General features: G+C 41.8%; 1 protein-coding gene across 1 annotated transcript in view; it reads left to right on the forward strand.

The window, feature by feature from the left end:
• TINAG (tubulointerstitial nephritis antigen) overlaps positions 1-23572 on the forward strand; it is a 43451-nt gene extending 19879 nt beyond the window's left edge. Inside the window, exons 7-11 of the mRNA XM_081945560.1 lie at positions 3198-3375; positions 4110-4155; positions 7684-7798; positions 20758-20803; positions 23236-23572. Of these exons, the coding sequence (XP_081801686.1) occupies positions 3198-3375; positions 4110-4155; positions 7684-7798; positions 20758-20803; positions 23236-23352 (502 nt within the window). The 3' untranslated portion in view covers positions 23353-23572. The remainder of the gene's footprint in view (positions 1-3197; positions 3376-4109; positions 4156-7683; positions 7799-20757; positions 20804-23235) is intronic.
• Positions 23573-27021: the final 3449 nt, after the last annotated feature.

The raw sequence follows: 27021 nt of genomic DNA on the forward strand, positions 1-27021 counted from the left end.
TAAATCCTGCAACATTATCCTGGGACACAGGTAGATTTCCCCTCATTCATGATAGGAACTGTATGACAAAACATCTTGAAGCATTGAAGAAGGCATCTCTAAGATGAGAGCACAGACTTGAAAAGTATAAGATCTACATTTTTTGTGCATCCTATTTAACTAAGATTAAGATCCACAAAATATTAACTCAGGAAATTAAGTCAATTACTTCCTGTACTGCTTCAGCCATGTACTAGCATGACTCACAGTGTAGCTTCCTTATCTTGGCTCGAGCAAAGTAGCCAACAAAACCTAATAAAATAGCTTGTAGGAAATAACTTTCTTGGACAGAATTCCAGAGCTGTTGCTTTGCAGAACAATCCCATCTGACATGATGGCTGCAAGGAGTCTGTTTCTTTAAGATAAAAAGGATTCCTAGGGTATACATTTTGAACTGTGGGATATAAAAGCTTTCCTGACTTCTGAGTGATTCAGAAAAAAAGAATAAGTAATGCAATAAATGCTTTCAAGTTAAGAGTAGGAAAAAATGAATATAATAAGGTATAGACTATCTTCTTTTTAAAAAGATACAGGCTTGATCTTTTGAACTTATTGCTAAGATCAGAATTTTTTTCCATTTTGATATATCTCACCTTGTATGGGATATTTCATACAGGTACCAGTAAAGTGATTGCAGAGCCAGGGACAAACACAACGTGGCTTCAGTCACCAGGATTCACTTTTTCAGAGGTGCAAATAGGATTTAGCACCTGGTTTCAAACAGGGCTTAGATTCTGGCAGTAAGAAGAAGCTTAACCTCCTTTTTGCACAGTGCTGATCAAGATGGGCTCATATTTAATTCCAGGTAGCTACGCTGTAAGTTAAAAATAGTTTTCCTTCAAGTTATAAGGTATAAATTAATTTGAAAGGCCTTAGCATGAACAGGAATCGAATCCATATTCTAACACTGGCATGTATGCAACCGATGACATGGAAGGTGAATGCAAATCTCTTTTACTGTTGCCAGAGGCTCTATGGATTCCAAACTACTTCCAAACTTCTATATTATAACATAGGCGTACACACACACACACACACACACACACACACACACACACACGTATATATGTATATATATATATATATATATATATATATATATATATATATATATATATATATATATATATATATATATATATATATATATATATATATATATATATATATATATATATATATATATATATATATATATATATATATATATATATATATAATGTATAAGTTTCCAATAGACATATTATGCTTACTTAACAGTGTAACTGAATAACAGAGTTGGAAGAGACCATGAAGGTCTTCTAGTCCAACCCCCTGTTCAAGCAGGAGATCCTATTCCATTTCAGAAAAGTGGTTGTCCAGTCTCTTCTTAAAAATCTCCAGTAATGAAGCCCCCACTTGACTAATCCCCATTCAAAATATTCCCAAAGAAGAATCCAAATTTTTGTCTCTTGGAGCTGCTGAAGATGACTTTGAGTTACAGCTGCTCTCCACCCCCCCCATCCTCTTTTGATGCTACTGCTGCTGCTAATAATAGTAGTAGTAGTAGTAGTAGTAGTAGTAGTAGTAGTAGTAGTATTTGGAATACAACACGCCAGATATCACGGTTGTCAAGGGCCGAAGCGTACAGTTTATTGCAGTTACGTGTGGTGAGGTTTATGGCTGGTGAGGCTGATGACGTCATCAGGAAGGCGGGGAATGGGACCACGTGTGCTAGAGGCTGAGGCTGCCTCAGCCTCCAGCACACGTGATCCCATTCCCCGCCTTCCTGAGTGCGCTCCGCCAGCTCACGCTCCGCAGTCCCCAACAGCAGCTGCTTTTCAGTGCTTTTCTGAGCGTCTGGCGTTTAGGACATCCAGCTATCTATCTAAATGCCAGACACACAGAAAAGCACTGAAAAGCACTTCGCCTCCAAGCCACTTCGTCTTGATGACATCGCCGCAGCAGCTGGCTGCGGCCGGACCTCCAGAGCGGCGCCGAAGCGGTCAGGGCAGACAAAAGAGCGAGCAAGCAAGCGAACGATGGAGGATCAGGCAGCCTGATCTTCGTTCGCTCACCCGCCGGACTGCCTCGGCCCCACTCTGGCTACCTCCGTCCATTCTGGGAGCTGCGGCGACATCATCAAGACGAAGTCCAGCAGAGGCAGAAATGTTGTCGGCGTTCCCGGACTTCGTCTTGATGATGAAGCCACGAAAGCAACTGGGGAACGATGAGAACCTTCCTGCCTCTGCTGGACTTCGTGCGTTCCTCGCAACTGCAATATATGTCCAGAAGTGGCTTTTGTGGCTAATGGGGTTTGGGCTTCCAGCCCAACAGCCCCTGCCATTTCTGGACGTCTATTGCAGTCGCGAGGAGTGCGCAAAGTACAGTGGAGGCAGGAAGGTTATTGGCGCTTCCGAGAACCCTCCTGCCTCCACCGGTTGCCCAGCTGGCACCGCCCCGTGCGCGCACCTCCTCCTCCTCCCTCCTCTTCCTCTTCACTCCCCAAAAGCTCTTCTCCTTACCGAAGCTTAGTGGGAACTGTGTAAAAGGGATGGGAGGAAATATATATTATAATTTATTATTATATATTATTTCATGATGAGAGGTGAGGCTCTGCCTCCCCTGCCTCCCCTGACCGCACGTCCCTGGTTTATTGATACACCAGGAGATACCAGAGTGGAAGAAAAAGAACTGGAAAAAATCACAAAATATCATGACCTGGCTATCGAAACTACACGGCTATGGATGAAACAGTGATACCCATTGTCATCGGGGCACTTGGTACCATGTCCAAGGATTTCGCAAAACACATAAAGAAATTGTAGCTTCCTGCAATAATTCCAGCAGAACTGCAAAAAAACAACAACCCTGCGCTACCTGGAATATCATACATCTTAAGAAGGTACTTGGTTGATACCTAGAATGCTGGCAGCAACCCGTATCAACCATTAGCACCAGTCAATGGCATTTGTGATGCATTTTTGAATGTTCAGTTGACAGTTTCATGTTTAATGAATAAAGTATAATAAGTGTATTTTCAAACCTACAAAAAATTGCCTTCCAGCAATCTAAAAGATAGGCATTCCTTACAAACAATTCCTTAGATAAAATCAGGAATCCTGGCTATTTAAAACATTTTTTAAAAAATGTATCTATTTGTATTTTAATCTAAATAGGCTGGTATCCCATGCCTGCTACCCTTTATTCTGGAACCAGCTTCACCCAATGATTTGTGCCATTACAAGCGTGTTTGATGCTGAGGGGAAAAGACGGGCTACAAAGCCGTGTCCAAATCAGTTTGAAACATCAAACCACATTTATCAGTGTGGCTCTCCCTACCGAATCTCTTCAAAGGTCAGTGCTCAGTGTGAGTAAATTTCAACTCTTTTGCAATTTACATTTGTCACTTCAAACGCTGGCAATTTCTTGGTTTTTCCCAAAGTCCGTCAATACAGATATTTGCACATGCAGAAGTTTCTTTCTAAAAATGGATTCATCACTGGGTAAAGCTATCGAATTGAAATCCTTTCCCTAAGGAGAATGTAGTAAAATCAGGATGCAGCCAGATCAAACTGTTTGCTCTAATTAATAAATGCAGTGCGCCCTTTTCTCTAAATAACATATCCAATTCAGAAACATAAATATGATGTCAGATCTGCAAGCCATCTTTTCTTTTTGGATTTCAGACCTGCCACACTTTCTACTGTGGGAAAATGGGAGGGGGGATTATATGGAGTTGGGTGATATGTAGCCATAATAACATTCTTCTTAGAAAAGTCAAGGCCGCTTTTGTCTCTGCACCTGGCCAGATGTGGATGAGAGGGATTTCTCTTCGTGGCAGTGAAAGACTGGACCATGTGATGAACTTGTGTGTGTTGGGGCAGGATCTTGAACTTTCAACAGGGTGGAAAAACCTGGAAGTTTTAGATTTGGGTTTTCCCAGATGTGCCAACATGACATCTCTAATAAAATAGAACTTTGAGGAAACACAAGCCTTGCAGTTTTATTTCATTGGGGGTCTTTTTTGGAACCCTGACATGAGGGAAAAAATAAATATACCATTATTTTTGTTTGATTTCCAATTCTAGGAGGCCGATGTAATGAGAGAAATCAGAGAAAATGGTCCAGTGCAAGGTAAAGAAAAGCTTGATTTAAAATAAATTAATAAGCATGGCATGCATAAAAGCAAACTCTTACCACAGACAATTCTTAAGAATATTAGTTGTCTGTGTTATTATTTTGGGGGGGAATAACAAAAATAACACTCATTCTTCCGAAGGTTCCGCATATTCTACTACATGACTCAGTTTCAATTTGCCTGGTATTTGCTTTAGATGATTTATCACAATCCTAAACCAAGATGTTGTACAACAAAATAACAAAGCTTGATTTATAGTGTACTCCTCCACATGTCCCTTCAGAAGCTAGTGCCATAGGTTCAGTGAAACTCATCGTTCATAACTATATCACTCCAAAACAAGAACGCCTAGATCTATATTTATGGGTATTAAATGTGGGAGAAAGAAGCTTCAATACCATCATATTAGATAGGAGTGGGCAATATTTGAAGAATCAGGAGGCCTGGCTCCTGATTTGTGTTAGAAACCATCAATCAGCACAAGAGAGAATGATAATTTTTTGCCTCTTGTATTGGTCTGCTGGAAAGCGCTGGCTGGTTCTTGACATCTTCAGCATTCTGAGACCAGCAGGAGCAGAGATATTCAGTGAAAATTTTGAGTAGTTTGGAAAACCGGTAAATACCACCTCTGACTGTCCCCCCACCACCACATCTATTCTATTCTCTGCCTCCTGAGTCCCAGCTGATTGGGAGGAAATGAGGATTTTGCAGTAACCTTTCCCTGGAGTGTGGAGGGAATGGAGATTTTACAATATTCTTCCCCTGCCCCACCCACCAAACTACGCACACAGAACCGGTAGTAAAAAATTTTTGAATCCCACCACTGAGCAGGAGCTACAAAAGAGATCAGGCAGGTTGGATTCAAATAGTGCTGGAGAAATGGTGGAATAGAAATGATGTGTTATTGTATGAAGTAACAGCTAAGGAGTCCTCTTTGGTTTTGAACTGGGCATGGGAAAACCCACCAGTTTCTCAGAGGAATTTTAAATTCTGAAATTGAGGGATAGAACTAGAAGGATGCCACCTTAGCTTGGCGAACAAGCTGATGGGAGGGAAAAATCAACCATAGAACTACTGAAGTCGTTTCATACTTGGGCTCCTCCGAAAGAGAGATTTAAGAAGTGACACTTTAAAAAAAACTAAACCCTGAGGAGCATCATGGACACCTCTGACCATTGCATCTTTAGGTGGATATTAGAGACTTGGAGAAAAGGAGAAAAAGAGCATTCAAAGCTTTCCATGGGGTGGAAAGGCTGCTTTACAAAGAAAGGTTAGGATAGCTGAGGCTCTTTAGCTTGGATGAAGTTGAGTCAGAGGTTGAATGGTGAAGGCATATGACATCATTCGTGGCAAACACAAAAGGGACATCCATAACAATTATGCTCAAACAATGACATCTGTGCATGAGTCATTCTACAAATGCCAAGTATGTACTTGCATCACAATGTCTCATGCGTACCTATCTGATCAGATTCCTTGATGAGCGAGCAGTCTTAGAAATTTACTAAATACAGCTTCTGCATATAGCTGTTGCCATCTCCCTGTCCGCCCACAGACACCTGTGCAAATATTTTTCTCCTTCTCCCACATGTTAGCATATAAGTTCTTAAAATGAAGGGAGATTCAGAAATAATAAACATGCTTTTTCACATTGTTAAACTTTGGAATTCCCTATCATTGAAGGTCAGATAATGGCAGCCAGGTTGGATGATTGCAAAATGGGACTGGAAGAGTTCTTGAAGGATGAGGAAATTTATGATGTCTAATGCTAATGGCAGTTTACATAGATTACAGGCAACATGCCTTAAATACTGACTGGTGGGGAGGGAACTAGGTATGTTTAGCCTAATGAAGAGAAGGCCCAGGGGAGACATGGTAACTGTTTTTCTAATACTATCACAGGGAAGAGGGCATCTGATTATTCTCCAAAGCACCCGAGGGGAGGAGAAGAAGCAATGGGTGGAAGCTTGTCAGAGAAAGATACAACCTGAAAAGATTAGACAACCATTTGTCCAGGATGGTATAAGGACTCCTGCCTTGGGCAGGGAATTGGACTAGAACAGTTGAGAAACACTGTAGAAGAACACTGGGGTTTCTTCCAGCCTTCAGATTCTATGATATGATTCTATTACAAGGAACAGGGATAATAACTGTCCAGTCAAGGTTGAGAAACACTGGATTAGAAGAACACTTGGGTTTCTTCCAGCCTTCAGATTCTACGATATGATTCTATTACAAGGAACAGGGATAATAACTGTCCAGTCTAGGCACACAGGAGCTTTTTCAATGATGGCTGAATGACATATAATACAAGACTAGACAGACCGATGGCCAGGTCTTCTCTTACATTCTAATGATTTTCAATAGGAATCCTAACATGAAAGAAATGAAGAGATTCTAGCATGAGAGATTCGAGGGAATGGTAAGGAAGAACAGATTGTAGGTGTGAGAGGGATTGGATGAGACAGAGTCAGATGTTTCCAAAAGGGATGTAGCAAAAACCAAGATATAAAAATAAGGTGGAGTAAAAAGAGTAACACTCCATCTTGACCGGATAGGAATTAAGGAAGAAAATGAAGGAAAAGAAACAAATAATCTGTTTTTTCAAATTGATTGAATGATGCTTTGTTATGGTGCGGTGGCCCAGAGGTGGAGCTCTCGCCTCACAATGAGTTTGATCCTAGGTAGAGGTAGATATTTCTCTCTCTGGACACAATGAGAATATATCTGCTCAACAAAACTCCGCATTGGCAGCAGGAATGGCATCTGGCCATTAAACACTCTGCTAGCTCCATTCAGTTGCCCAGACTCCATCCCCCAAGGGCTCGTTAAAAGATGATGATGATGATGATGATGATGATGATGATGATTGAATGATGCTTTATTGGCTGTCTGAAAGCAGTGCAAGTTTTCCTTTCCTTATATGCTTGCATCAGGCTGCGGTGTACAGACAGCGGCATTTTAGTACCAAGTTTGATATGAAGTTAATGACACCTGTGTTGTGCCATTATCATGCAAAACAAGCAACTTACTCTACTCGTGTCATGATGCCCGATGGACCTACATCAACCACATCATTTGTGTCATGGCATCAGATGGACATATCATCATTTCCCTTCTTCCCACAACATTTTTTTTTATCGCACACTCTTTTATCTACCAGTCAGAATAGGAGTCTCACTGGTTTCTGTGTTCTAAGTGAATACGTCAGAACAGTTGAACAAGGTAACCTAAGATGTGGAAGAAATCAAGTGAAACAGGGGACTCATGTTCCTGCATAAAATATTTAAATTTGGGGAAAACAGGCTGGAATTCGCCTGGGACTTTTACTGTTGATTTTCTGCTAACACCGAGGTCTCCTGTGAATTATTTGTTTATATTTAAAGCTTTTAGGCTTAGGAAGGATTGCAAAATAATTTCCATATATTAAAACGATTACAGATGTCTCTGTAACGAACACAAATTAGAATTACAGCTACCTTTTTTTTTTTTTTTGCCCTTTTCCACTCACTGCTACCCTTCAGCCATCATGAAAGTATACGATGATTTCTTCCTTTATAAGAGCGGGATTTATAGGCACACCAGTGGAAAACCACAGCATGAGCGCCAGGAGGGACTCCATTCCGTCAAATTAGTCGGGTAAGTGAATCCATGGCTGTTTCTCCTTGTCCTTTCCATAATAGAGGCAGTCCTCAACTTACCACCTTTCCTTTAGTGACTGTTTGAAGTTGCAGTGGCACCGGCAAATGTGACTTATGACCATTTTTCACGCTTACGATTGTTGCGGCATCCCTCTGGTCATGTGATCAAAATTGGCATCTGGCATGTATTTATGACAATTGTGGTGTCCCGGGATCATGTGATCCCCTTTTGTGACCTTCTGACAAGCAAAGTCAATGGGGAAGTCAGATTCACTTAACAAACATGTTACTAACCTAATAATGACAGTGATTCACTTAACAACCGTGGCAAGGAAAGTCATTAAATATGGTAAAACCCACTTAACGACTGTCTCACTTAGCAACAGAAATTTTGATCGTAAGTCGAGGACTGCCTGTATATAACAGGCAGACAATGAATTTTGCATAGGAACAACGGAAGACTTCCTTCTCTTGATGCTTGAAAGTTAGGGTTAAGCTGAGAGAAGCTTTCTTAAGAGGCTAAAATTGACCACAACTATAGAATAGTGACAGTGGTTTATATAATGGGATACATGCTGTACAACTGGATTTCAGCAAATGCAACACGTGTTTTCGCACTTTTCTTTCTATTGCAATCCAGCTGTCAAATTTCATCTACACAATGCCATCTCATAATAGGATGGGTAGATTCTTATACATGAAGCTACAGTATGCAGATTGTGAAAAGTAACTGATGAGATGCATTAAGGCATGGCACAAAGCAAACAGATGCCACATGCTGAGTTTTTACCACTTAAACAGGGACTAAGATGAGGAATAGATTATAAAGAACTGTGCTGCTTGCATACTGAGCCAGCTACTAGTTGATAATCTGTGCTTTATACTTCCTTCTAGTACCATTTCAATTTGACCAAATTGGCCATTGCTATTATTGGCATATGTGCTTGTATAGTTGGTCCTTCTTCAGGCAATTGTGTGGCCATATGTAATGGCTGATGCTAGTTTCATGCAAGACATTTTTGCCCATTTTACTTATCCCTATAAATTGCTGATAATGCCCAATGATTTGTGAATTTATTTCACACACACACACACCCGTTTCGTGGCATTAATCATATCCATCCAGTTCCTCCTTACTCAACAGTAATAAGGTGAAGATAGCAGTTTCACTTCTGTTAAAAAAAAACCCAGCAGGCTGCACATTGTTAAGGGAGAATTTGGTAAAGAAAAAACTTCATAAGGGCATATTCTTTTCCTCCACACAGAATTTCAAAGGCAACTTCTCTCAAGTGACTTCTTTCTCAAGACATACGCATTAAGCTCCATTTTCTCTCTCTTGAAGTGGAGGTAGAGAATCTAGATTAGAGGTTATCAACTGAGCACCAAATGAATCATGTTGATTCCACACAGAGAGGGAATATGAGTTATATTACTATCTGGCCGGTGATAAAACAGCCAACATATAAGAATAGAATAGAAGACTTTATGAATTGATTAATCTTTCAACCTTATCAATAAAATTTTAAAAAATGAAATGCATAAGAATGTTCCTTATATTATCTCTCAGAATATTTATGATGTTTGCCTGCATACTAGTTAACACCGTCTGTGATAGTGCTTTAACCAGAAATGGCAAGCACTTGAGAAATGTCCTATTTCAACTGGAAGGCTGGACTTCTGGTGTTGTGACTGCATGAGAGGGAGGGGCTCAGTAGGAAGAGTCAGAAGCCTTGAAAAGAACCAAGGTGGGGCAGTGGTTAGAGTACAGTACTGCAGGCTACTTCAGCTGATTGCTAGCTGCAGTTCAAATCTCACCATGCTCAAGGTTGATTCAGCTTTCCATCCTTCCAAGGTGGGTAAAATGAGGACCCAGATCATTGGGGGCAATAGGCTGACTCTGTAAAATGCTTAGAGAGGGCTGTAAAGCCCTATGAAGCGGTATATATGGTAAGTGCTAGTGCTAGTGCTAGTGCTATCCTGCAGATGACAAACTGAAGTGTTGAAAGCCCCACTAGAGTAGTCCCTATGGTTTGCTTGGCAAAATTTTGGAAGTGGTTTGCCTTGTCTCACTCCTAGGGCTGAAAGAGAATGACCAAACCAAGGTCACCCAACTGGCATGGTACCCATGGTGGGATTAGAACCCCCAGCCTCCCCGTTTCTAGCCTGGTGTTTTAAGTATTATAACAAACAGCCCAGCATAAGAAAAATGATTTAGTTTTACCTCTCTCAGAGCTATTTATGCTGGAGTGCTTCCTATAGCACAGCATAAATAAAATAATTACATTTCAAAGTGAGGCAATACTACCATCCCTCAGAAGCAGAGCTAAATTATCTCTTATCTGAATCTTTATTCAGAGTAATGTTTACAGCATAATCCAATGATGCTGATTTTGATAAGAGGTTATTTGTTGATTTAATTTGAGAATGTGTAAATCCACCAAACTCAAACAAGGTAACTCTGAATGATGCACGACAAAAATAAATATTAATAAAGTAAAAAATTGTACAACATTAAAAATACATCTAATGTGTATTTTTTAATATAGAAAATAGGAAACCCAAACAATTAAAATACTACAGTAAAAGGGGTCTCTACTCAAATACCAGGTCTAAACTCTTTCCTAAAGCCAGCAGGGTGGACTTTTTCGTATATCTGAAGAAGTTGGGAGAAGATATTTCTGGAGAACAGATAGGTTACTAGAAGAGGCAAGAAGGGCCGCTTTGGTCTAGAGCAGTGATGGCGAACCTTTTTTGGCTCGCGTGCCACAACTGGGGGGAGCGCACGGGGGTCAAGTGCGGGCGTGCCGCACCCATAATGCAGCGTGCGAAACCCCCTCCAGTGTGCATGCGCGCAAAAGGCACTACCCCCCCATTTGTACATGTTTTTTTGCCCTCCCCATGCTCCAGGGGCTTTATAGGAGCCTGGGGAGGGCGAAAAGAGCCTCCCCTGACCCCCCGGAGGCCCTCTGGAGGCTTCAGGGACTGTCCAGAGGCTTCCCTGAAGCCTTCGGAGTGCTTAAAACCACCCTCCGAGCAAACCGGAAGTGACTTCCGGGTTGCTCGGAGGGTCGTTTTAAGCACTCCGAAGGCATCAGGGAAGCCTCGGACTGTCCCTGAAGCCTTCAGAACGCTTGCTCGGAGGGTGGTTTTAAGCATTCCGAAGGCTTCAGGGACGGTCCCTGAAGCCTCCGGGGGGGCGGGGAGGCTCTTTTCGCCCTCCCCAGGCTCCTATAAAGCCTCTGGAGCCTGGGGAAGGCAAAAAATAGCTTTTAAAAAGGTGAACTCAGCTGACCAGCGCGTACATGCGCGCTGGTCAGCTGACAGGACAGCGCCTCGCGTGCCCTGACAAATGGCTCCGCGTGCCACTTGTGGCACGCGTGCCATAGGTTCGCCATCACGGGTCTAGAGGTTAAGGCACCCAGTTATAAACCAGGAATTCTAGTCTTGCCTTAGCTATGAAAATAGCTGAGTGACTTTGGGACAGGTCCTCTTAATCAGTCCAACCCACCTCACAGGGTTGTTGTGGGAAAAATAGGAGATTATTAGTTACGTTTGCTGCCTTGAGTTATAAAGATGCGATATAAATAAATACATAGCTAAAAGATAAATAAGGCAAGATTCCTTGCATTATAATGTCTTCAAAAACACGAATTACTTCTGTAAGCTATTACAACTATCTTTCTAATGAAATGGTTTGAAGTTCAAAAACTAAAAATACTTCTATTCCCTGTAAAGTTATTGTTTACTTGTTTTGTGCGTGAGAGAGAAAGGGGGGGGGGAGAGAGATTATAGAACCACAGAAGAAAACTAACTCAGAAACATTTTTGTCATGCTTTAAATATAAATTTCTGGGTTTTTTCTTCTTCTTCCACTCATAGCTCCCTTCTGAGCACTCAAGAAAGGATATGGGCTAATTTGAAATTTTCTCTGCTGTAGCTTCAAAATCAGACTTTGAGTACTTTATTTTAGGGTTTAATTCTATGCTAAATGCGGAACATTCTAACTTGTATCAATTTCATCAGAAATATTTCTTTTATCCCCTTGGTTCACTTTTCTATTTTATTTTCCGTTACGCTTCAGGGGATGAGTTTAGCTTTTGAAAATGAAATCACATTTTCATTCAGACCTCCTCCTTAAGATTCCTTCCTGTTCTTCCCCTTGTGCAAGTGAGAGGGTGATCTGCTGTGGATCCTCTTTTCTGAGGGATGAAACTAGCATCCCACACAACTGGCCACAGCCAGTTGTGTGTGTTTTCCAACTGTGTAGTGAGGTGGCAGTGATGGATTACTTATCTTCTTGACCAGCAGAAAATTTAAATACAGTGGAAAGAATGTGTGGGGATAGATGTTCTTGTGTGAAAGAAAAATAAAGATAAGCCTGATTTAGAAAACATTGTGGTGATATGTCTGTGGAGATTCTCAGTCATCCAGGTCATGGTTGTCAAGAGGCAACTGGACTTTCTGGTTTTCCTTTGAAAACGTTTCGTTTCTCTGCTTAGAGCTGAAGAAGCTTCTTGGATGAGAAACGAAACGTCTTCAAAGAAAAACCAGAAAGTCCACTTGCCTGTTGAAAAAGCACCTTTGGAACTGTGATGATATGAAATCCTGAGTTACTTAAGTCCATCTATAAATTAGAAATCACAGGTTTTTTATCTTTCTTGATGGAGAAAGAATGAGTTGGGTGAGTAGCTGTACAGAGTAGGCTGGAGTCAAAAGAGATAGAGGTAGTCCTTGATTTACCACCCCAATTAAATGCTAAGCAAGAGAGTTATTAAGTGAAATTTGCTCCATTTTACATCCTTTCTTACCACAGTTGTTAATTGAATTGCTGCAGTTGTTAAATTAGTAACAACCTTGGTGTCCTTTAGCTGTGCATGTTAGAAATCCATTATGTACTCACAGCACCTGCCCAAAATATATGGCTTTCTGCTTGCTGATCATCTCATCAAAGGAGCAGCCAGCTTTCAATTTCCAGGGCTTTCTGATTTGTTCTTCTTGCAGCCCATGATACTCTGATTTACTATCCTGTTTTTTTAAATAAAAAATTTATCAAGCATTTTAATTATAATTATAAAAACTGATTCAAACTAAACTTAGAAAGAAATGAAAAAAAGAATAAAAGGTTAAGGGGAAAAAAAAAGAAAAGAATATAATAATATGAAAAATATATGAAGTGACTTCTAACCTTCATCACAACAAGTATAAACAAATGTAATAACTCGCCGCCTCTTATAAGTTTAAACAGAGATCTTATCATTTCATATCCTTTATCTAGAAGCAAAAGCATAAAATGATATTTTTTTCCAATCCAGGTGCCAGCAAAAAGTCCATAAAGGTTTGCCACTACTTTGTAAAATCAAATAAGCCAATTTTATGTTCCTTCCTTTTGTAGTCTTAATTTTCAATTCAATCAAATATTGTCATAGGATTTGATATTTCTCCAATTCTTCTTTATCCCGTTGCATAGATTTCTTCAAGGCTTTAACAAGCCTCTTTTGTAGAACCAATAAAAACATTTTCCAGGTCATTCTCCTGGTTTAGAATTTGTATTTCTTTTTAATTTTTAAAACTTATCCTGGGAGATTCCAGGGGACTGGTCCACTGAGCAGTTCCTTGGTCTTTGCAGCAATCCTTGACTCTGCTTCTGCATAGGTAAAGGTAAAAGTTCCCCTCGCACATATATGCTAGTCGTTCCCGACTCTAGGGGGCAGTGCTAATCTCCGTTTCAAAGCTGAAGACCCAGCACTGTCCGAAGACATCTCTGTGGTAATGTGGCCAACATGACTAAATGCCCTTACCTTCCCACCAAAGGTGGTTCCTATTTTTCTACTTGCATTTTTACGTGCTTTCAAACTGCTAAGTTGGCCGAAGCTGGGACAAGTAACGGGAGCTCACTCCGTTATGTGGCGCTAGGGATTTGAACCGCCAACCTGCCAACCTTTCTGATAGACAAGTTCAGCGTCTTAGCCATCTTTAGTTTGTTATACATTCTCCAACTGTTCTCTGATTAATCAGACTACTTTAGTATTTGTATTTTCTCTGCAGGCTACCCTTGTCTTAAAACAATTTATTTAGTGATCATTCAGTTACAAGGGCACTGAAAAATGTGACTTATGATCATTTTTCACACTTACAACCATTACAGCATCACCATGGTCACGTGATCAAAATTTAGATGCTTAGCAATTGGCTCATACTTATGACGGTTGCAATGTCTAGGGTTCATGTGGTCGCCTTTTGTGATCTTCTGACAAGCAAAGTCAATGGAGAAGTCAGCTTCACTTAACAATCATGCTACTACAGTAATTTAACAACTTCAGTGATTCACTTAACAACTGTGGCAAGAAAGATCGTAAAATGGGACAAAATTCACATAACAAATGTCTCGCTTAGCAACAGAAATTTTGGGCTCAATCGTATTCATAATTCGGGAATTACCTGCATTGCTTTCTATAAAAATTCTTATTGAAGAAACTTGCTACTCTGAAATTTAAGGACAAATTTATAGACATTAGTGGCAAATTTCACATCAACTTTAGTTGGGGACTCCAAAATAATACTTGAATTTCTTGAAGTTGATATTATAATTTATATTATTATTATTTATTTATTTTATTTGATTTCTAGACCGCCCCCTCTCCCCGAAGGGACTCGGGGCGGTGTACAGGTACCAAACCAAAAATCATACAAATAATCATAAATATAGTTAAAATCGGATTAAACTTTAAACCCCTGTACAAATTTATAAAAATTAAAAATTTAGCCTAAGACCAACCCGTGAAATTTAAAAATAGAGACTGAGGTGGGAGAGCTGGAATTAGGCCAAGCTGGCTAGATTAAACAGGTGGGTTTTGAGCTTCTTACGGAAGGAGCGGAGGTCCGTGGTTGTTCTAATATCAGGGGGGAGGTCATTCCAGAGAGTCGGGCCCATCACAGAGAAGGCCCTTCCCCGCTGGCACAGCCTAGTGGACGGCACCCGGAGGAGTCCCTCTCTGTGTGAGCGAATCGGCCGAAGGGATGTGTGGGGCAGGATACGATCCCGCAAATAACTAGGCCCTGTGCCATGGAGCGCTTTGAAGATGATAATCAGCACCTTGAAACGCACCCGAAAAGCTACAGGTAGCCAGTGCAGCCCGCGCAGGAGAGGTGTTACGTGGGAGTATCTAGCGACTCCCGAGACTGCCCGCGCGGCCGCATTCTGAACCAACATATTTACTTTTTATTATTTCCTTCTGCACTATTTTAGTCTTATTGTTAGAACTTGAGATTCTTCTAATGAATACGCAAAAAATGGAAGAAGTGATTGTTTTCTTTAATGATTTTCAGAAGAAAGAGAACTCTATGGATTATTAAAATATTGTTTACATTTTATACACATATTTAAAAGACATTTCCAATGCATTTAAGGCTTATTCAGTCTTTCACTGTGGTGCTTTTTAAAATGCAAGAATGTTTCATCCCTCATGTAAGGTGGGAATATCAATTGCAAAGATAATCTTCTCTGCTTTCTGTAGCAGTTGCAGTGCTAATAGAGATTACCCAGGTGGCAAAGTCTTTTGTAGCCTGAAGCAGGGCAGAAATTTCACCTCATATCCTGTATGTACACAGATACGACAAACAAGTAATTAAAAGACATGAGTACACACTCATACAATATTATAAAATTAGAAATAGTTCATTATACATGTTTTGTCTTCTCTGTTCTGCCTGAGATAAAGCCAAAATGGTCCTTGATTTAATTAATCTGAATTACACAAAGAATTATCTAAATTATTCTGCTATGTGAGGTGGGAACTTCCAGAGATACTTCTCCTCTTGTACAAAAACTACAATGGTGATAATATTAAACAACTCACAAAAGACTGCCTTTTCTGCTGTTTAAGACAGCCATTGCCTTATTATCAGACACAAGGAACCACAACTACTCTTGAGTAGTTAGTTCTCAAGCAGAAGCTTTATTGTTAGTTATCTATGTTCCAAGAATCTCATTAAAACTGACTATATTCCCTTAGGCATAGTCAGATTAGGCTTCATGTATTCTGGGGGAGGTCCATTCGATGCTGCTTTCTGCAGTGCAAGGACTCTACGCTCATCTTCCTTCCTCCAATCTAGCTGACGATTCCACCAGGCTTATTCTTCCTTATAAATTGGACAATTTTTGAGTAAGAGTAACAACACACCTTCTTTTGAAATACCCCATGCTTTGCCCTCCTGGAAAGTTATTCTAGCATCAAAACTATTGCACGTGTGCCACAGGTGGCACGCAGAGCCATATTTGCTGGCATGCCAGTCATCAGCTCCGGTGCACGCATGCTGATTTTCGGCCTTCCGGAGGGCCCGCCGGAGGCCATTTTCTCCCTCCCCAGGCTTCAGGAAAGCCTCCAGAGGCTGGGGAGGGCAAAAAACAGGCCCAAAGGGGCAACAAGAATTTCAGGAACACACAATTTTGGGTGCATGCACACAATTTTGGCACGCCATAAGAAAAAGGTTCATCATGACTGTTCTAGCAGTTTAGAGATGCAGCCATTTTAGTGCACCATGAAGGAAGACTACTGGAGGCCATAAATTCCCATCCCATTCTGTTTTGAAATTGTCTTTCTGTCTATATATGCCTTGTCTTGTGTGAATGTTGAGAATGGAGTTAATGGCGCAGAATAGGGAGCTGCGAAGAGCAGGGCTTGTAGGACACTCTTTAAATAGGAAGCTCAGGTTTTCTTTGTTCTGTTGGCTATCGCACATCTCTATTCCTATTTCCAATTTCAATTTCCCTTACTTTACTTTACTTTACTTTGGACTTTTATACCGCCCCCTCCCAAAAGGGACTCGGGGCGGTGTACAGTCAGATTAAAACACATAAATACATAAAAATACAAACATAGTTAAATACTAAGTGTCTAAAAGAGGAGGCTATAAAAGACTGTACCCAAGTAAAGTAGTTAAAAACAATGTTTAAAAATAACCCCTAAAAAATACCCAATTAAAAATATCTGCCAGGAGGTGAAATAGGACTATGAATGGGCCAAGCCGGCTAAACGGAACAGGGGAGTCTTCAGTTTTTGTCGGAAGGAGCGGAAGTCGGTGGTGGTTCTGATATCGGGGGGGAGGTCATTCCAGAGGGTTGGGCCCATCACAGAGAAGGCTCTACCCCTAGGTGCCACCCGTTGGCATTGCTTAGTGGACGGCACCAGGAGGAGTCCCTCCTTGTGAGAGCGAATTGGTCGCAGGGAAGTATGTGGTAGGATGCGATCCCGCAAGTAACTAGGTCCTGTGCCATGGAGCGCTTTAAAGATGGTAATTAACACCTTGAAACGCACCTGAAAGACCACAGGCAGCCAGTGCAGCTCGCGCAGGAGCGGTGTTATGTGGGAGTACCTAGTACTCCCCATAATAGCCCGCGCGGCTGCATTCTGGACTAGCTGCAGTCTTCGGGCGCGTCCCAAGGGAAGCCCCATGTAGAGGCCGTTGCAGTAGTCCAGGCGAGACGTCACCAGTGCATGAGTGACCATGCGTAGGGCATCCCGGTCCAGTAGGGGGCGCAATTGGCGCACCAGGCGGACCTGGTGGAACGCCCCCCTTGCCACGGCTGCCACATGGTCATCCATTGACAGCCGGGCATCTAGGAGGACGCCCAAATTGCGCGCCCTTTCTACAGGGGGCAATTGCTCGCCCCCTATGGCCAGTGATGGAATCAACTGGCTGAACCGGGGTGCCGGTAGCCATAGCCACTCAGTCTTGGAGGGGTTGAGTTTGAGTCTGTTGTCCCCCATTCAGACCCCGACGGCTTCCAAACACTGGGTCATCACCTCGACAGCCTCGTTGGGGTGGTTTGGGGTGGAAATGTACAGCTGAGTGTCATCAGCGTACAGATGATACTCCACCCCAAAACCACGGATGATCTCCCCCAGCGGCTTCACATATGCGTTGAACAGAAGGGGCGAGAGGACCGACCCCTGCGGCACCCCACAAGTGAGTGACCTCAGGGTCGACCTCTGCCCCCCTGCCAACACACATTGCGTCCGGTCGGAGAGGTAGGAGCCGAACCACCGCAAAACGGTGCCTCCAACTCCTATCCCCCCCAGCCGGCACAATAGGATACCATGGTCGATGGTATCAAAAGCCGCTGACAGATCTAATAGGACCAGGATAGAGGAACAACCCCTATCTCTGGCCCTCCAGAGATCATCAACCAACGCGACCAAGGCCGTCTCCGTGCTGTGTCCGGGCCGGAAGCCGGACTGGCGTGGGTCTAGATATTCGGATTCCTCAAGGTGTCATGGAAACTGCTGTGCCACCACATTCTCTACAACCTTCGCTAAAAAGGGAAGGTTGGAGACTGGGCGATAATTAGCTAGCTCCATCGGGTCAAGGGAAGGCCTCTTGAGTAAGGGCCTCACCACCGCCTCTTTCAAGGCGGTAGGTAGGGACCCCTCCCCCAAAGAGGCGTTCACCAAGCCCAGTAGCCAGCCTCGTGTCACTTCCCAGGATGCCAGTACCAACCAGGGGGGACACGGGTCCATTAAACATGTGGTCGGTCGCAGCCATCCACGCAGCCTGTCCAAATCCTCGGGGGCAACAGAATCAAACTCCTCCCAGAATGGTCTCACAAGACTCACTGTTGACGGCTCCTCTGGTCCACTGAAGGGGTTCATCCGCTCCGGACCTGAGCGATTTTGTCCTGCAGATATTCCCCAAACTCCTCTGCTCTGCCCTGTAAAGGGGCTTCCCGTGTCCTCTGTGATAAGAGAGAGCGGGTCACCCGAAACAGGGCAGCAGGGCGGTTATCTGCGGACGCAATAAGAGTGGCACAATGTCTATGTTTGGCCACTCTTAATGCCACAAGGTAGGTCCGTGAATAGGCTCTTACCTGTGTTCGATCAGATTCGGAGCGTGAGGACCTCCACCTGCCCTCTAGGTGTCTCCTATGGCGCTTCATCACCCTCAGGTCCTCGGTGAACCAAGGAGGCCGGGTGGGTCGTCGCCGCAGGAGAGGCCGCAAAGGCGCAACTCGGTCCAGGGCCCCAGCGGCCGCCCTATTCCAGGCGGCCACTAGGTCCTCGGAGCGAGAGCGGGTCAGGGCTACAGGGAATGGCCCAAGCTCCATCTGGAACCTGTCCGGTTCCATCAGGCGCCTGGGGCGGTACCAGCTTGGGCAGTTTGGTTCCACCTCCTCGCGGTGGGGGGTAGCGCCAGGGAAGTCCAGCCGGAGAAATGAGTGATCTGACCATGACAGGGGAGTGATGATTACATCCCCTCTTCCCAGATCACTCGTCCACTGCTCAGATACAAAAACAAGATCCAGAGTGTGGCCACCTTCGTGTGTGGGGCCCTGAATTAATTGGGTCAGGTCCATGGCTGTCATGGAAGCCATGAACTCCCGAGCTACCTCGGATGCTTCCCCCGTCCCCTTAGAAATTGAGTTGAAATTGAAATACTATTGTAGGATTTGATCCTACATTTTGCACTATCCTACATGAGCTACAACTATAGAAATGGAAATATATTTTTATTCAGTCAAGCGCTTGGTTTACTGAGTTTAATACTGTTAGTGCTGACAAGGGTAATTACTAATTTTGTCCCAGAATAACTGATTTGGAAGGGACCTTGGAGATCTTCTAGTCCAACCCCCTGCTTGAGCAGGAGTCCCTAGACCATTCCAGACAAGTGGCTTTCTTAAAAGCTTCCAGTAATGGAGCACCCACAACTTCTGAAGGCAAGGCATTCCACTGATGAATTGGTCTAACTCTAAGCAAATTTCTCCTTAGTTCTGGGTTGCTTCTCTCCTTGATTAGTTTCCATCCTTGCCTTCTATGGCAAGACAAGAAGGATTGTCATCTTTGAAAAATAAGTCGACCCTGTCTTCTTTGTGTCACCTCCTTAGATATTGGAACACTGCTATCATATCACCCAGTCCTTCTTTGCACTAGACTAGACAAATCCAATAGGACAGTGATATTGAACCTTTTTCGCCTCAGGTGCCAAAAGCACGCACACATGTGTGCCCACCCCCATAATTTAATGCCTCCTCTGCCATGCCCTCTGCGCATGTACACAGGACCTCCCTCTGCCCCATGCATGTCCGCACAGCTTTCTTGAAGCCTGGGAAAGGTGAAAACGGCCTGTCCCCCCACCCCCGGCCCACCGGAGGCCGAAAACAGCTGAAAACAGTTTCCTGACTTCTGGTGGGCCCAGAAGGCCCAAAAATCAGCTATCTGGTGCACGCATGTGCGCCAGAGCTGAGCTCATGCTCCCACCAATATGGCTCTGCGTCCTGTTCGCCATCACGGCAATAGGATGTCGTGTTGCCATTGATCCTGTGTTCTGCCTCTGAAATTAATCCTTGGAGCAGATGTCTGTGTTAAAAAGTAGTATCCTTATGAACTGGTCTGTGTCTCTTTTTTAATAATAAGATGAAATATTAGTTATTAGGTTTTGTAATAGATCAGTTTTAGTACAAAGCAAGGCACTCCATGATTTATTTTGTTGTTGTGCTTTATTGTTGGTAATTCAAGCTGGGTAGATGCAGTTGTGGGGTTGACTGAGAATACAAATAAGGCCAAGGTTATGCATTCTGATTTCTGTACAGATAGAGCAATATGAAATAAGTCATTGGAAACCACAGCTGCACTCACATGGAACAGAAATCCTTCAGCCTAATAGATTAAATGAAATTACTTGCGCTCCCTACATAGTGCTTGGCTACAACACAAGGTAACCTGCAATACAAAGTGTTATTTGCCCATAAACCAAACACCCAGAATCAAATGCTTTATAACAGACGTTGTTCAATAATGGGTATATTCTAAAATGTAAAGCAAGTAATGGAAAAAAAAGGGTTATTGTGTGCTCACAGAATGATGGCAACATATTCACTCTTGGGAACAAAATAAAAAAAGGATTTGAATTGTAACATTAAAGTTGCCCCCAGGCATATATATATATATGCTTTCTCTTTGAATAGGTGGGGTATGCTAGAAGATGCCGAAGGACAATGGCAAAAATATTGGGTAAGTGCTTAGGAGCAAACCTCTAATCCAAATACAGTTATTTGTGTTTGTTTGCTTTTGAAATCAGTAGAAAAAGTAGTTGTAATTAAGAAGCACACTCAGTTTTCAGCAAAACATATACCGACTCAATAATCAAGGAATGGACCAACCTAGAAATAAGGAGAAATTTCCTGACAGTGAGAACAATTATAATCAGTGGAACGACTTGTCTCCAGAAGTTGTGAATGCTCTAACACTGGAAGTTTTCTATAAGAGATTAGACAACCTGAAATGGTATAGAGCAGGCATGAAATAATATAATCTCTGCTACTGGTTCGGAATTGGGAGCGCACGGGCGGGGGGAGGTGCTTCTGCGCATGCACAGAACCTTTTGTGCATGTGCAGAGCATCTTTGATGATGTCTGGGTGGGTGGGTTGGGCGAATTGGCAGAATACCACCTCTGGTATAGAGTTTCCTGCCTGAGGAGGAGTTGGACTGGAAAACCTCCAAGGTACCTTCCAACTCTGTCATTCTATATATATACAAAACTACTTTGTAGTGAAGACAGAGTCATGTAAGTCCCCTTTTTGATTTAACCTCAATGGACTGTTTATTTATTATTTATTTGCAGTATATTTGTAATTTGAGCCTTATAGTGTATTGCCTTAACTGCTTGTCACTATCAATACAGGGGATATTGTGTTGAGTTTGCAGTATATACCAAATTTGGGGACAAAAATGCCATGTTAGTTTTTCTTTCTCACTAGATAATAGTAATCATTGTTCAACTGCAGTTCAACTAAATAAGTGAAAGGTCCACAGAATGTATTTTACACCCCATTCCACTTTATAGCTCGAAGTACCTATCCCACACAGCTCTGCATTTTTAATTACCTAAATCAGCTATGGAAGGCATATGGAGAGAAGCTATTTAAGTTTCTCCTTTCGTCATTTTGTGGTCAAAGTCAAACTATTCTTTGCACGCTACTCGATCAGGAAAGTTTGAGGGTCAAAAAACCATCAAAAAGTTTGATTTTGAACTTTCAAAGCAAACACACAAATAAACCCAGAATTAAGGGCTAAGTGCTCACTTTTTATGTGCGTCCCAATTCATGCACTTTCCTGACAGATTTTAACCAAAAGGGACACATTACTGATATCCTTAAAACAGGTTTTCCCCTCAGAGCATCCATTTTGTTAATCCCTCTTTAGTTCAGTTCTCGCAATTAAAGTCGCTTGTGATGGAACTAGACTACCAGGGGGTAGAATCCTTATTAGTCTAAATGACATTTTGCCCCTGCACTGATTTTCCAAAGTAAGCTTCTCTACCCCATTCTTAATAGCTCTGTTTGGATAAAAGATAAGTATCAAGGTCAATAACCACCAGACTTTTTCAACAGTTGTTGCTCAAACTCTTTATTCTAAGGAGTCAAAGCAGATTACACATTCTGAAAAACAGTACATGCATCAACCCTAATCCCTGTTATTGCCTTGCTTGTTTGCTGATAAGGTTTTTGAACATTTTAAAAAAGTTATTTATTATTCTTAACACAAAGCAGGGGGAGGGGAAGGGAAACAAGCAAAAAAAAAATTAGGTGACTCAAGTTTTTAAAAAAGATATCATGAACTGATCACAGTTTTGTCCAACAGCAGCTAACCTCTTCAGGAAGATTCACTTTAGGAATATAATTTTAGAAGTCTTGGATTAGACTTTGTCATTTAATCAACTCCAAGGTTCTTGGGAACTTTGATGTCTCTGCTGTCATGCTGGTTGGGGAATTCTGGGAGTTGAAGTCTACAGTCTTAAAATTGCCAAGTTTGGAGACCCCTGCTTAAAGCAGTGTTTTTTTCAAACTTGACATCTTTAAGATGTGTGCTCTTCAACTCCCAGAATTCCCCAGACAGCAAGTAATTGCCTAGCTTGAAAAACATTGCTAGAATGTTATCTTGCAGTATTTCCCTTTGCAACATCTTGTCTCTAAAAGAATGAGGTAACATGGGACATGTAGTGGCCACTCCAAATCAGCACACAGACTATACGAAAGTAACCCCTTTGGAAAAGGATGTGTTGTTAATAACACCTTGTCTTGTCTCATAAGGTCTGGAGAGTGTCACAAGAAGAAGTCTATTTTTATTAGGCCCTCAGTTGAGAAGGGGAAATTTAAACTGTCTCTAACACCCCCTCCCCTTACTGCAATACAGATGAAGATGATCTACTTGGCATTATAAAAAAAGGCCCATTAATTGCTAATTATTCATCAGCCAGAGATATAGTTATGAGAGGTTTTTAAGTAGCTCTTTAAAATAAATATTTGGAAGTGACAATCTAACTGGATGAGAACAGGAAAGGACAGGGAATATCACAGCTCCTCTTTTGCTTTCTTTTTCTTCACGTTTATCATAATTTGACTATGTTTGCTATAATAAAATATGTTCTCTTCTCCATTCCTAGATTGCTGCAAATTCCTGGGGAATTTCCTGGGGAGAAAACGGTTATTTCAGGATTTTACGAGGACAAAATGAATGTGATATTGAAAAACTGATCCTAGCTACCAAATGTCACCTTTAAGAGATTTTCATTATGACCACTATTTTGTTCTACATATTTTTCTACAAATGGAATATATAACCTCTAACCTCAATATGGCATACTTATAGTTGTTATTTTCTCTTCTCTAAATATGCTGCATTTCTATGTCAGATGTAAGATTTTTGGTGAACATTTAAATGTGAGTCCAGCATGGACTTAACTTCACTTCTACTGGTATTTAGATGATTATATTCATTATTGGAACAGTCCAAATGCAATAAACACGGAATGAGAACAATTGGGTAGGTCTCTTTCTTTTCTTCTGAATTGTGATCAATCGTAGTCTTGTGAGATCGTGTATTTTTAACCACTAGAGTCCCTGAGGGAAATGCATTTAAAAAACAGAACTGGCTTGCTTCAAAAAGAGCAGATGAATATTATTATTTAACTATATTTATAATCACATACCTTTGTATCCTGTCTTTGCTTGAACATATTTCTTGCATGACTATGTCTTTCAAAGGAGTTAGAAAGAGAGGCCTATTGATAGCTAAAAGTAATCATAGCTAGCTGTTTTATTCATGCCTCTGAATATAGCAGTGCAGGAATACTTTCATGACTTTCTCCCCCCCCCCCCCCCCGGAAGTATATTTATAAAGCAAGGGTAGACAACTATGCCCTCTTTATGATCTGCGGACTTCAACTCCCAGAATTCCTATATTAGGATTTCTGGGAGTTGAAGTCCACAGATCGAAAAGGGCCTATACAGGTAGTCCTTGACTTACGACTACAACTGAATCCAGAATTTATGTTGCTACGTGAGAAATCTGTTAAGTGAGTTTTATCCCATTTTACAACTTTTCTTGTCACATTTGTTAAATGTGACGCTGTTAAATTAGTAACATTCTTGTTAAGTGAAGCTGGCTTCCCTTTGACTTTGCTTTGTCAGAAGGTCACAAAAGAGGGTCACTTGTCCCTGGGACACTGCGACCGTCATAAATAAGAAACAGTTATCAAACATCCGAATCAGTGGTGGGTTTCAAAAATTTTTGGAACCTACTCTGTGGATGTGGCCTGCTTTGTGGGAGTGGCTTGCCAGCCATGTGACTGGGTGGAAGTGGCCAAGACGATGTCACTGAATTCTTTGCCCCAATGAATGAAATCCAAAAGTATGAAAGAAAACACCAATTATGTAAGGAAAGGTCACTAAAATGTATAAGGAAATATTATTAGTTCTTGATCATTATTAATGTGTAGATAACTGCAGGACATTACACACCCACACCCACACAAACTATGACAGTGCCAGGAAAACACCAAAAAATAACATCCCCCCCCAAAAAAGACTGCAAATGAAACCAGTTTATTTTCCCTAACCCTAAGGACAGGAAAGACAAAGCCACTGGAATAAAAACCATCAAGGCATTGTGGGAAATTATAAAGGACAGTGCCAGGAAGCTCACAGAACCATCAACCACCTCAGAATTACATAAACGAGGGTGAAACCCACAAATTCTGGCAAAGCTGCCTTGCACCAACCTGGCCTGCCCATAGAAAAGCAGCCACTGTGAGACATATAAACCTGGTCTGAACACTTAAAAGCAACATATTGCATCACAAAGAAAACATTTGCAAAAAGGAATAACATTTCTTGTAGTAAATATATTTATAAACAATTAAAAAATAAAAATTCCCTAAGAATAATCTTAAAAAAATATTCTATAAATAAAAAAATCCTTAAAAACCATTGTTAAGTATTCCGCACACAATAATTTATACTGTAACAATTTCAAGGTATTCTACCAGCAATAATTTATACTGTATCCATTTCAAGGTATTCTACCAGCAATAATTTATACTGTAACCATTTCAAGGTATTCTACACACAAGAAATTGAAGTAAACCATTTTAAAATATTCTATACTCAATACTTTCAAGTAAAACGATTTTAAAAAATTCTATACACAATAAATTTTAAAGCATTGAGTATAGAATTTTTAAAAATGGTTTATTTTAATTTATTTTGGATAAAATCTTTTTTTTAAATAGTCTAAGACAATTTTAAAAAAGAATCCACACACAATAAATTGAAGTAAACAATTTTAAAATATTCTATATTAAATACTTTTAAGTAAAACAATTTAAAAAAAATTATATGCACAATAAATAAAATATTCTTTTTAAAAACATTAAAAGAATAAAAGAAAAAAAAAACAGGTCACTTACCATCAGGCAGAATCAGCAGCTCTCCAATGCAATGGATGCAACAGGGAGCAGGCAGGCAACGAGGCAGCAGGACAGGTAAACTTACTGGACTGGAGGGACAAGGGTTGTTGGTTAGCTAGGCATGCCGCTTGGCAGGCTTAGCCAGCCAGGCGAGGCTGGAGAGGAGGGGTGGGGGGCTTTCAGCTGCGTGGCGTACGCCAGCTCGCAGCTTTTGCGAGGGAAGACCTGAAGGCCTGCCGCCACCGCCACCCACCCACTTTCGGCCACGCGGTGTACGCCAGCTCGTGGCTTTCACGAGGCAAGGCCTGAAGGCCTTCCCTTGCAAAAGCTAGCCTGCTGCCGCCGCCCACTCGCTTTCATCCATGTGCGAAAGCCGCCACCACTGCCCACCTGCTTTTGGCCATGCAGCGTATGCTAGCTCGCGGCTTTCCCTCCCTGCACTTAGTGGCTTACCTGAGGAAAGCAGCAAGCTGCTGAAAGGCGAATTGAAGTGAAGGGAAGACCGATCAGCAAACACAAGGCGACAGCTGCTAGGGAACAAGAAAGAGGAATGTTGACCATTGGCGCCACACTTTTAAATGGGTCGCCTCCAGCTGGCTCACTGATTGGCTGGACTCCAGCCAATCAGTGAGTGGCGAGCTGGGTTAGTTTAGTGGGGATAGGCGGGGAAGCAAGCGGGCTGCGACGGGACAGCCAAGGCGAGCGAGCGACAGGGCCAGAGCAGGCATTCCGGAAGTTACGCCCGGGTCCACCGATAGAACCTCCTCTCACCGGATCAGTAAATTTCACCAACCGGTTCTCCCAAGCTGGTGCGAACCGTCAGAAACCCACCACTGATCCAAATATAAATCACATGACCGTGGGAACGCTGAAATGGTCATAAGTGTAAAAATGGTCACTTTTTTCAGTGCCATTGTAACTTTGAATGGTCACTAAATGAACTGTTGTACGTCGACAACTACCTGTATTTACCCTCCCCAGGTATAAAGCAAAGAAAAAGAAAAGTATAAAATAATTTAAAAAAAGAAAGCTAAAGAAAAGAAACAAAAACATACAGGGCATATATTCACAGGCACATATACATGCATTAAGATTTTACAATAAATGTTTCAATAAATGGAAGCTATAATTTATTAGAGCCATCCAGAGTTAGTCTATACTGATAACTTAGTCGTTCATAAATTGCTGGTGACATCAATTCGGCAGTGTATTGGATATCTGGGGCCATATGTTTCCCTTTCCAATGCTGAAAGAAGAATGTTGGAAAACCACTATCTCTGTCCAGATGTCAGCATCCATGTGGTAGGAATAAACTTCAGAAGTATATGAACATCTGAAAATATTGAAATACTGACAATTGAGGTAATTCATGTAATCCCTTATATCCCAAATGGGAACAATTTGTTGGACACTTCATTAAATGAAACAATTTCATTGCATCTTCAGCAACATGATTTTAGGTCCTATTAGCTGCAGGGAGTC

Source organism: Natrix helvetica (assembly GCF_964273705.1).
Source record: "Natrix helvetica genome assembly, chromosome: 2".
Classification (NCBI taxonomy): domain Eukaryota; kingdom Metazoa; phylum Chordata; class Lepidosauria; order Squamata; family Natricidae; genus Natrix; species Natrix helvetica.